At 45.6% G+C, this 12,963-nt stretch overlaps 1 protein-coding gene across 1 annotated transcript in view; it reads left to right on the top strand.

The window, feature by feature from the left end:
* The window catches only part of sugct (succinyl-CoA:glutarate-CoA transferase), a 481,778-nt gene that overhangs the window by 100,706 nt on the left and 368,109 nt on the right, over positions 1 to 12,963 (top strand). The window contains exon 8 of the mRNA XM_078216553.1: positions 8,809 to 8,952. Within this exon, the coding sequence (XP_078072679.1) occupies positions 8,809 to 8,952 (144 nt within the window). The remainder of the gene's footprint in view (positions 1 to 8,808; positions 8,953 to 12,963) is intronic.

The raw sequence follows: 12,963 nt of genomic DNA on the forward strand, positions 1-12,963 counted from the left end.
TTCCATTATGAATTATGTGGGTGGAAAGAACACATCGAATTTGTCATGCAGAGGTCTACTAATATTTGTGACCTTGCATAGATATTGTGTGAACAGACCTACAGATGCTCAAGAATTGGGTATTTATGTCCAGAGAACAGAAGTACAAAAAAGGACAGGTAAAGGCCAGCTGGTCCATCAAGAATATTCTAAACTGGCATGGTGTAATTTCAACCCCCCCCCCCCCCCCCCCCCCACAAAATCTGGGAAAGGCAAACCACCCCCCCCCAAAAAAATCTGGGAAAGGCAACCCCCCCCCCCCCCCCCCCCCCCCCCCCACACAAAATCCGGGAAAGGCAAAAAACAGAGGTAGAGTCTTGAATCAATGGAGGACAAAACTTTGAGAACCTTCAGCAGTTGAAGAATTTCCCAAATAGTTCTCAGGAGAGCTGTGATTGTTATACACAATCCCCAATGACTCATTGGCTACACTCAAACTTGTCCCACTCCCTTTTGCGTGCCCAGCATTGCACTTACACTCAGTAGCATTAGGTCACTGCTCTGCAATAAAAAGTAACTTCTTTTGTTGTACTGGTATATTTGTTTAATACAAACTTTATGTAATCTCACACTAGACTGGTAATCTAAATGTAGGTTTTATATGAAGATGTAAAACAGGATCACTCAGCAGATAGAATTACGATAAGATTCAACAGCTATTGTGAACAGCGAAGTACAGTTATGATCCCTTCGCACCACATGCTGCTAGCAAAACTGAAAACTTATACACAAATGATCTTCCAAAAACTATCTCCTGAAAATTCATATATGCTGACAACATCTGCCTCACAACTCAAGCCCCAACTTTGACTTAACTGTCTTCTTGAGGCCTTCTTTTGACCCCAGTCCCTGGTTTCTGGGACTTACTTTTGTTCTTTTTGGAAATCTGTTCTCTACAGTTCTCTGTTCGTCTTCTCCTGGCCCTAGCTTGCAACTAACTCAAAAGTTCTTTCTGTCCCATGGTGGCTAAGCAACAGCCTTCCTTAAACTTTGTTTGCTTTCACATCGTAAACTCACATTACAATGCAGGCATCTGAACCAAACTGAAATTATTAATCCTTTCAAATACTGAAACACAATATTAAGCTGACTTAAAGCTATACTGTTAGGGCCCTTAGAAAGCCAGATGAGACCCCAACAGGTTTTCTATAAATATGAGGATAGAATGCTTCACTCCAGGAGTAATTCCACTGACAAGTTAGGGAATTTTTATAGTAAAAACAAACTTTATTTAATAACACAGTTTAGCTATGGGCCCTATTTTACCATTTTGATTCTAAGTGCTGGGTGGACTTGAATCTGGGAGTGTTTTGGACCTGACTTCTGGACCCATACGCACTCTGCCTGCAAAAGTATCAGCGAGTCCGAATCGCACTGCACAAGCCTGTGGGCGGGGCTCAGTGTCCGAAACACTGCAGCTCCAATCAGCACCTCCAACTGCGCATGCGCGGAAAAAAAAATAGAATAACACGCCCTGACCACTTTGCTCCCGGGCCAGATAATGCCTCCCCCTGGCCCCCACAGACATTGCCCCACCCCCACAACATTACTGACCCCCTTATCCCCCCACCCACCCCACCGATCTCTCCCCCCCCCCCCCCCCCCAACTTACAGGCAGAGAGATCCACCCTACAGGTATCAGGCAGGTTGATCCCCCTCACCCCCATCTCAGACCTTCCTGTACAAGGCCCCCATCTCCCCCAGACTCTGATGGCTGTGTGACACCTCCCTCTCTCTCCCCAATCATTGAGGCACTGATCCACCACCCGCACCCCCTCCCCATCAGCACACCTGCAAGTGCTCAGTTGTCTTTCCCTCAATGCTAACAAGCAAACTACATGGAACTTGCTGGAATGTTCTGCCAAACTGCCTGCAGCTGATCTGCCCTCACGAGGGGCAACTCCATTAAAAGCTCAAGAATGGACAGGCAGGCAGGCATTCCTGCACAAAATGTACGCATGACCAGCCCCCCGATTTACTGAGGACGACCTGGAGAGGCTACTGGATGCAGCAGAGGCGAGGCGGGACATCCTCTTCCCCCCAGGAGGACGCAGACTCGGGGGGAGGCTGATGGAAATGCAGCCTGGGAGGAGGTCGCCACCTCAGTCAGTGCCAGGGCAATGGCCCCCCGAACTGCGAAGCAGTGCCGGAAAAAGGTCAATGACCTCATCCGTGCAGCAAGAGTGTGTGCTGAACCCCATCTTGCATCTTCCCCCAAATTTCCCCCAGGTCCTCCCATCCCCAACACCCTGCATGCTTCCTGACCCCTAAGCACCTCCTTCCTCTCCCCCAAGAGCCCCACTGCGCTTGCTCTCTAAGGGCCACCACCTGATACTCTGCAGGAGTCATGCCATCATTGCTTTCATGGCTCCTTCTGTCTCCACAGGAGAAGGCTGACCATAACACCCATAGGAGGGAAAAGACGGGGCGTGAGCCAGACCTCTGGGTCCTCACCTCCTTTGAGGAGCGGACGCTGGAGCTGTCAAGGGAAGGGGAGATGCAGCTGTCAGCGACAGCATGGCCAGGTTGTCTTCAAGACGTGAGCACCTGTCATTCCTCCACTCACTTTGAGGCAACTTCTCGGGGCACGATTTTTGGGTGCAAGAGGCAAGATTTAAAGGAGATCTACGAGGCATGTTTATTTGCACAGAGAGGGTCCTGGGTGCCTGGAACTCACTGCCTCGGGGGGAGGTTGTGGATGCAGATACAATCGTGACCTTTAAGGGGCATCTCTACAGCTATGTGAATGGGATGGCAATAGAGGCATGTGGTTCCGGAAGGGTAAAGGGTAACAAATCAGATGGGCAGCCTGGTCGCTACAGGCTTGGAGGGCCAAAGGGCCTGTTCCTGTGATATAATCTTTTTGGTGCTTTGTTCTGTGTTCAATGGAGAAATGTGAATCACGTGTTTGGCATCCCGGATTCCTCTCCCTCCCTTCTGCTTAACCTTTTGTCCTATGTTTCAGGGACAGATCCGGACGCCCCGGGACCTTCAGGGCTCCAGGCCCCTGTTGCAGCTCCCACCCATCCTGCTCAAGACAGCTCAGATGAATCCTCGGGGGATATGGGTGAAGAGACCTCCAAGGGTGGCACAGTTTTGGCGTCAGCTTCCACCTCACAACTCACCATCCCAGATACTGACATGTTGGTGGGTCCAGTTAGTGGTGAGGCTTCTGGGTCACTCTCTGGTGAGCACGACACATCTGATAATGCACATCGGGTGAGGAGAGAACGTCCGAGACCTCTGGCATGCGGGGGTCTGCCGGAGGCGAGGACTCAGCTGGCCCCAGGCTACATGCTGGGTCTCTGAGATCATTTCTCCCTCAGCTGCTGAAGATGCAGCAACAGAGCCAGGGAATGCAGGAGTGGCTGATGGCTACACTGGACCAACTGCGAGGCTGTTGGGAGGAGTCCCAAAGCTTTCAGGAGGACCAGCTATTGCCTGTCTTGCATGCTTCCCAGGCCAACACTGCAAGGGTGGCGTCTGCAATGGAAAGCCTGGGGTAGGGGATCCACGCCATGAGTGGCAGGCTCCAAACGATGGCCAAGTCACAGCAGGCCACAGCTGAGGGACTGAACAGGTTTCTCGAGATTCTGTGGCCCATGGCTGAGAAGCTCGAGAGCTTGCAGGAGACCCAGCGGACAGCGCTGAGACACCAGGCTATGGCTGCAGCCTTGAGACATGGCCCAGTCTCAGAGGGTCATGGCTGAGGGGTTGCAGAGCATGGCCTGAAGGCACTTGCTGCAGCCATTGAGAGGTGGCCCCTGACTCAAGTGGCCATCGCAGAGGGCCCAACACCATGGGTAGGACGCAGGTAGTCCTCCAGGACAGGCAGTGCCAGGTGACCCAGAGCTTCTGGAGCTCACTGCCGTCCCATGGATCCAGGGGCTCACAGGAACCTCAAGGGAGGAGGAAGGGCTTGAGCCCGTGCCGGGGCCTTCCAGCCAGGAGATTGTGGCTGTGCCCACACCTTTTGACTCCCCCCTTCCTGACACCGGGGCATCTCAGGGGCAGCGGGATGAAGAGGAAGCATCCCAGACAGCTGGAAGCAGGCCAGGGCCCCCAAGGTCCAGGGCCTCCAGAGGCCACGCACATCACATGCTACGGGGCAAGATAGGCAGCTGGCCCCCTCCACCTCTGATGTACATTCTGGGGAGTCACTGAGACATAGTGCTAAGTCACGTAAGGTTAGGAAGTTGTAGTTGCACTGAGATGGCACGGGTGAAGGGCTGCACTAGTTAGAAAGATACTTAAGCACCTTAACGCTTTCTGTTCACAAGTCTTTATGTTAAAATGTCTTTGTTCATCACCTTTATTGCAATTAAATGTTTTTTCACCATCTACTTGTAGCTGATTTGTCTCGAATAGGAATCCTCTTCCATTGATGATCGCCGGAGGGATGCTTCTTGTTGATGTCAGTTTGGGAGGCCCCTCAATGCTGTGTCACTGAGAAAAGGAAGCCATTGGTTCCCCAGACCTCATGAGCGATTCCTTCCTGTCCCTCATCCCACTCGCGCCAGAGCCCTGTATGGGGAGTTTCAGATCCTTTACCCACTACACAGTCGTGGGCCCAGGTGCCAGCGTGCATGCGGAGCTCAGGTAGGAGTCAGACTAGTTTTCACCAGGCCATCATCATAATGGTGCTTAGCGAGTCATCATCACCCTGCCTGCCTGCCAAAAAACTCACTAACACAGAGTACCTAGGCCCACCACGCTGGTGTGACAATGTTGCAGGATATAGAAGGAATTTTGCAGTGGGGGGGGGGGGATGGGACCCACAGACACAAACCCACAGTGAGTGAACCGCCTGGTGATCAGGACCTCCCTTACCATCCTCGCATGCCTCATTTGGACTGCCAGCCTTCGAACGCCTGGTTGGTGTTCCTCGGCATGCACTTCCTCATCTTCCTCCCCCTCCTGCTGGTCTCCTCCCCAGCGATGCCTGACTGGTCAGCCTCCACATCCTCCTCCTCCTCCAATAGGTCACCTCTCTGTAGAGCCAGATTGCGCAAGGCACATCACACGACCACTATGTGGGAAGAGATCACTGAGTTGTATTGGAGGGCCCCACCAGATCGATCCAGGCACCGGAATCGTATTTTGAGAAGCCCAATGCATCTCTCCACTATTGCGCGGGTGGCTACATCTGCCTCATTATAGCAGGTCTCCTCCTCAGACACATGCCTCTGCACTGGCATCATCAGCCATGTCCGAAGCGGGTAATCCATACCACCCAGGAGCCACCCCCACAGCCTGGGCTCCTCCTCAAATATCTCCGGGATGTCCGAGCTCCTGACAATGAAGATGTCGTGCACACTACCTGGATGTCTTGCACAGACGTGCATAATGTTCATGTTATGGCTGCACACAAGTTGAATATTCAGGGAGTGGAACCCTTTTCCGTTGATGAATCTCCGCGGATTCTGTAGGGGGGCCTTGAGGGCGGCGTGCGATGGCCCCCTGAATATTAGGCATCCCCGCAATGGCTGCGAACCCTGCAGCCCGGGCTTCCTGATGGGCATGGTCCAGATTAAATTTGATGTACTGCCCAGCCCGGGCATACATGGCTTCTGTGACCTGTTTAACACAGGTGTGCATGGCTAATCGGCAGAAGGAACCAGTCGCATAAAAGTTCAGTGCGGCCATCAATTTGACAGCGACTGAGACTGGGTGCCCTCCCTCCCCGCCTCTTGGTGCCAGGTCCTGCAATAGGTTGCACAGGTGTTGCACCGTCTCCTTTCGGACGTGGAAATGCGGCGGCAGACGGTGTCCGACATCTGTTCAAATGACACTCGTGCATGGAACTGCCGGGGTCTCAGCTCCCTCCTTCTCCTGTGCCCCCCCCCCCCCCCCCCCCCCCTTTAGGTGAGTGGCAGCCACCTCCTGCCTCTGGTGGTCGTCTCCTTCTACTCCTGCAAGTGGTAAGGCCCAGGCCCCCTATGCCCACAATTCTTCCTCCAGCTCCTCCTCTTCAGCTCCAGCAGCAACCAAAAGCAAGATCGATTGGTTGCATCACAAAACTATCTCATCACTCTGAAGAGGGGGGAGAGGAGAGGAGCATGCACGCTGGCACCTGGGCCCACGTCTGTGTAGTGGGTAAAGGATCTGAAACCCCCCATACAGGGCTCTGGATTCCGGATTGGTGAACGTGGTGGTAAAGGTGGAAATGCTGGTAAAGTTGGGCGTGCAGCCCATTAATTCAATTTAAATGCATTCAAATGGCCGTCGTGCCCGTTTTGGGTGCGGTCCCGATTGCGGCCATTTTCGGGCCTTGGTTAAAGGGGAACTGGCACGGATTGCGCTACTCACCTCACACCCAACTTTATCAAGTTTCGGCTCCAAAAATTGGCACAATTTGATGTTAAAATCGGGCCCTATAATTCTAACAAAATGAAGCAGCTTAATTCTTAACTGTTGAGCAATAATTTAAAAATGAAAGTAAACAACTTTAATTTCTAACTTTTTGTTTCAGCTTCAAGTAAGCAACATTTGCTTACAGAATTAGAATTCCATGTTAAATGCAGTTAACAACCATAAATATACTTTCTATAAGGAGTGTAAACAGCCATGAAGCTTTCAAAGAGATTCTGTAGAGAGTGCAGCTTGCAGACCTCTGTCTTTAAACAAACCCCAGCCAGAGCTGACTGTTTTTCTGCTACAAACCTAGCTCCTCCCAGTAGCCATATTATCACATGACCTTGCATGTCTAAACCCACTTTCCATTCCTTTGATCAAAAACCCCAGGGGACCTTTTCTTTTTGAGAACAAAAATCCATTAGCGCTCTCAGTAAATACTACATAGCTAAAATGAATAATTATCCTACTTTCCCAGCATGTGAGCTGCATTCCCTACAGACATACCGACTGCCCGTAGAACAAAGTTGATCTTTAAAATAGTCCCCTTAAACATAAAAAACAAGATATATATATTGATATATAGCAACCACTATCATCACAATATCCTTTATTCTAATACCCACAAATATAAATTACTTAAAACTATCTCTATTTCCTTAGAATGATCTAAAATATTGAGGTGGACTCCATAACCCAGGTTTGTGAAGTTGTGAAAAGAATTAGTAAAGTGAAAATGGTGAATCAGAAGAGCAAAACTATAATTTCAGGCTAAAGAAATAAGCAGCAGGTTAATAGTATGCTAGAGAATTTCAGGGTATCACTTTCTGAGCCTCTACTTTCCATGGTGTTAACTGATAAATTGATGCCCTAGTTTAATGTGGTAAATGTAACCATTGCTGATGCTTTTTTAAAAAACGCACGGTATTTCAATAACTTGAGGATGACATGTCATGAAGGGGATCCTACACGTGGACTTGGATAATAGAGCAAGCTAAATGGGCTGGATCCTACTTCCTTACCTTCTTAGGTACAGTGCTCATAAACTTTGGGCTTTATCTTTCTCAACACTATCTCTGTGTTCTTTGAGCCACACGAGCACATGTGCTTGCATGATGTGATAAACAGCTGGTGCTGCTCAAGAGTGTTGTATGAAGATCATAAACATTGTTGCTGTCAGTAGGAAAGGTTTACTGTGATCCATCCAAGGATGGCTTGCTTATGGATCAGATTTAATCTGCCCTTCCTCTTGGATAATATTTTTGACATGACCTGTAGATATAAGAATTATTTTATTTTTGACCCATTATTTTTTAAAGAAATAGATTTTTTTCCCTTGCCTGGGGGCCATAGTTGTTCAGAATCTTTCTCCTGGATGTATGAAAACCCAAATGTGTAATAAGGTCCCTGGGTGCAGCTTGTTATCCAATAGGATATTTTCCAATGTCCTCTTGCTCTGTCCCTGCTTCCCACTACCTTTATCCATTGCCTATATTTCTTTGTTCTCTTGTCTCCTATATGTTGAGTTCTCCTTCCAACCACCCTCACTGCTAGGCAATTGTACCATGCAAACTGTATGTCAATGAGCGGGGAGGGAGGACATGGACCTGATCATGAAATAGGTGATGTCTTACCACGTGAATACATTGGGGATTTAGAGGTTGAATCCAGAGGCCAGTAAGAAAAAGTGAATATGCAACAAATAGCAGAAGACGAAACCATAAGCGTCAGGAACATGAAGAAGAAAAAAGAGAATAAGAAGATAGAAAATTAAACAAAGGTGAAAGTAAGATAAAATAAATGAGTAGTCCGAATTGCCCAAAGATAGTCCATCCATTAAGCCAAACATCTTAGTTGCAAATTTCTGAGACTGAAGATAGATACAAACAATTTAGATTGTATTAGTTATGCTAAAGAAGATTTGCAAGAAGTTTTTTGCAGTTTAGGTTGATTGGTCATGCTAAATTGCCAGTTAGTGTCCCAGGATATGTGAGTTAGGGGGATTAGCAGGGTAAATACGTGGGATTATGGGGACAGGGCCTGGGTAGGATGCTCTGTTGGCGAGTCGATGGAGACTTGATGGACCAAATGGCAGCTTCCTGCACTGTAGGGATTCTATAATTGTATGATTCTAATGCTCAAGGTATTGGAATTGCAGTGAAATGCAGAACCAATTTCCTCCTGAACAATTGCAAGGGGACATGTTGATTATGACACCTGCCAGACCATTTTCTTATGGCAGCGCATCCCCACAGTCATTGCTCAATTAACTACATCGATACATCCTATTCTCACATCAATTAAATAACATCAAGCAACAACTGAAATAATTCACCTCACTATTCCTCATTATTGACATAAGTATTTGTTTTTAGTCTGCAGATATTGATAATATTTTTATCTATTTTCCATTAGGATGGTGACCCTGTTAGACCTGGAGTAGCTATGACTGATCTAGCTACAGGCTTATTCAGTCATGGAGCTATAATGGCAGGGCTGCTACAGAAAGAGAAGACTGGAAAAGGACTACACATTGACTGCAATCTGCTTTCATCCCAGGTATGAAGAGAAACTGCTTTGTTCCTTATCGATAAAATAGAATGTGGAACACTGATGTAGCTGGGATTCCAGCTGGCACTGAGCAATGTGATGTTAATCTGGGAAATCTGAATGTGGAGATATCTTGATTCAGCTGCACCCATAGTGGGGGGTGGTGGGGAGGGTCTGTATTCTGAATTTGTGCCTTTGCTAATCTGAGTTAGCATTTTTTTATTTTATTTCGATTCATTTTTTCAATACAGATGTACTCCTTTTTACCGTTGCTTTCTTTGTATTTTATCCAAAAATGGGTATGAATGAAAGCTGTGGATTTGGTAACAGATCAGCTTACAAACTTTATCGTTATAATTTACTTACTTTAAATTATTTCCATTTAAGCAAATCCTCTGTTTTGTCATCTAAACAGCAAATCATTACATTTACGAGGAAAACCCTCTTGGGGAAAGAGATTCTGGAACACATGCTCCAGTGGAGATGTTTTAAGAGTTGCTGCTTTTGATCTTAAAGATGCAAATCACCAAGATCAATACAAACAATTTATTTTGAATCAGTTATGCTAAGGGAAATTCCCAAGAAGATTTTTACTTAATTCCCCAAGTATTAACTCCCAGTGAAATGCAGAACCAGTCTCCTCCTGAACACTGGCAAGAAGACATTGTTTAAGGCAGCGCATCCCCACAATGGTGCTCAAATTAGTGACTCTCATCTTCAGGAATCAAACGCAACTCTTCAAACATCTCCACCAGAATAAATGCTTCACAATCTCTAGCTCCCAAGTGTGTTTTTCTTTTAAACATAGCGATCTATTGTTAAGCTGACAAAAGGGAGAGGGGTTGATTAAATGGAAATAATTTAAAATAAGTAGCATCAGTTGTTTATGCATTCCCAATGAGTTGCAAGTTTTTTTTTTAATACTTGAGTTTGTACCAGTTAAATGAAATAGTTCCGCACCAACATAGCAGGAAGTGCTGCACCACTGAAGCACTCTTTCAGACAAGATGCTAAACTAAGGCCTAGTCTGTCATCTCAGGTGGATGTCGAAAATTCCATGGCATCTTTATATTACTGAGGAGTTCTCCCGGTCTCCTGGCCAACATTTATCCCTCAACCAACATCACTAAAATAGATTATCAGATCAATATGTTATTGCTGATTGCAGGACCTTGCTCCACATCACATTAGTATCTAATTAGCTGTAAAATGCTTTGGGACATCTTGAGGTTATGAAGTATGCTATATAAATGCAAATCTTTTAGATACCTCCTTTAACACATTGTGCTCATTCATTTTTGAGTTGAAACTGAGAAGATGTAGACTTTAAAAGTAAATAGTCTAGTACTAAAACTAGTTATCCAATTTCACAATGTAAACATAGCCTCTCATCCATATTCTATCTGGTTCATGCTGTTATTCTGTTCTTGCAAATAACATAATTCTTTCATTAAGGAAGGTGGTCAACCAGATGAGAAGCTAATTGAAAGGTTGGCAAAGCTGCTGGCGTTATAGGTTATAAAGTGCTTGAAATGACCAGCTCTGGGTAATTTACAGTAATGTATTTGTACTGAGCCGTTGTCCTCATTTCAGGCTGTAGGAGAATTGTGGTGTTTGAAAGAAGATGTGTTTACACATGCAGATATCCATACGAAGATAGATCCTGTGAAGTAAAATACACAAGCTCATCAGAATCCTAGGAGCAGCCATGTTTATCAAGGGTGAACTATATTGAAGGACAGGCATTCAGAGGCTTTATTAAAATAAGGTTTTCAAGCAAAGAAATTATGCTAATCCTTTATAGATCATTGGTTCTGGCATCACACTTCAGGAAGGATGCCAAAGCCCTGGAGAGGATGCAGAGGGGAATTACCAGAATGATAGCAGGGGGAGAGACTTCAGATATGTGATGACAAAACTAGAAAAGGTAGCATTAGTCTCCTTAGAGCAGGGGAGATTAAGGGAGAATTTAGGAGAGGCACTCAATTGTGAGTGCTTAAAAATGATGAGAAACAGTTTCCATTTACAGGTGGACCAGGGTGGACAGTGTTCAGATAACTAATTAAATAATGAGAAACAGGATGGGGAGAAATATTTTTATGTAGCTCATATAGAGGTGCATATTCATAGATCTTTGGAGGTGGTGGAGCAGTTGATAACGTAAACATATGGCCTTGTGAAAGGGGCATTGAATATAGAAACAAGGAAGCCAATGTTAAACTTCCAGATCACTGCTTAGGCCTCAGCTCAAGTATTATTTTTAATTCTGGGCCTTAGACTTTAAGAAAAATGCTGAGACCTTGAAAAGGATGCAGGGGAGGTTTGCCATAATGGTAATAGGGACTTCAGTTATATGGAGAGATGGGAGATGGTGGAATTGTTCTTTTGAGAGAAGGGAAAGTAAAAGAAAGGTCTAATGCAGTTATTGAAAATGAGGAGGGGTTTTGATTGAGCAAGTAAGGAGGAATTTTCTCTTGCAAGTGGGTCTGTAACCAGATTTAGAATAATTGGCAAAGGAACTAGAAGGGAAATAAAAATATTTCAACAAACTGTTGTTAAGATCTGTAATGCACTAGCTGAAAGTGAAATCAGATTCCATATGATCTTTCTGAAGATTATTGGATGTGGACTTGAAGGGGACTAATTTGCTGGATTATGGGGGCCAAGTGAGAATGTGGGACAAAATTGGACAACACTTTCAAAGGGCCAGCACAAGAAAGAAGAGCTGAATGGCCACCTTTTTGCTCTGTAAAATTCTAAAAGTAACTTTCAAAATGGTGATGATCCCGAGTTGTCATGGGGAATAAAATCAAATGTGCTGTAAAAAGAGTTGCTAATTCACAATGAACACTATGCTACTAGCAAAGGTAAATCACACCTACTGAACTTAATTTTACTTTTATTGCAAGCCAAAAGTGTTTAATTAAAGCTATTTCTGTACTGGTATAGCAATAATATACAAACACTCAATAAGCAACTTTAGTTTACTTTGCTATCCATTCAGCTTTAGACAGTTCAATCATGCTCCGATATGGGGTGGCTTTCCTGGAATTCTTTCAGGAAAATTAAACAAGAACGATAGTGTAAATGTCACTCGTCTAATTTTTTGGGTGGAAAAATAAAGGTAGGTTGTGGGTGTGATTCCCCCCCTCCCCCCCCCCCCCCCCCCCCCCAACACACACACACACACACTGTGTGCCACCCTGTTGTTATCCCTTTATTCCCAAATTAAATAGTGTCAGCATGGCCCAGTGGTACATTCACACCTCTGAGGCAGAAAGTTGTTGGTTCGAGTCCCACCCCAGAGATTTTGAGCACAAAATCTAAACTGACGTTTGAGTGCAGTAGGTAGGGATTGCTGCATTGTCGGGGTGCTGTCTTTCAGATTAAACATTGAACCAAGATCCAACCATCCACTCATGTGGATGTAAAAACATGGGTAGTTTTCCCTAGCATTCTGGAAATTATTTATCCTTCAGGGATAAGGAGGAGGTAGTGGTGCAGTGGCATTGTCACTGGACCAACTAATCCAGAAGACCCAGTGTAATGCACTGAGGACTGGGGTTTGAATCCCACTGTGGCAGATGGTGAAATTTGAATGCGGTAAAAATCTGGAATTAAATATCTAATGATGACCACAATACCATTGTCGATTGTTGTAAAACCCATCTGGTTCACTAATGTGTAGGGAAGGAAATCTGTCACCCTTACCTGGTCTAGCCTACATACGACTCCAGACCCATAGCAATTGCCCTCAAGGATGGGCAATAAATGCTGGCCCAGCCAGCAATGTCCACATCCCCTGAACGAATAAAAAATACTAGCATAATTAAAACAGATGATTGACCATTTATCGCAATTTGTGGAACCTAATTGTGCCAAAATTAGTTGCTGTGTTTCCTACATTACAATAGTGACTGCAATTTAAAAACACTTCATTGGTTGTGATGTGCTTTGGAATGTTTTGATTTCTTTTTAAAGCCTAAACAGTTTCATACACACAGGCCGCATCTTCTAAGC

Source organism: Mustelus asterias, chromosome 7 (assembly GCF_964213995.1).
Source record: "Mustelus asterias chromosome 7, sMusAst1.hap1.1, whole genome shotgun sequence".
Lineage (NCBI taxonomy): Eukaryota > Metazoa > Chordata > Chondrichthyes > Carcharhiniformes > Triakidae > Mustelus > Mustelus asterias.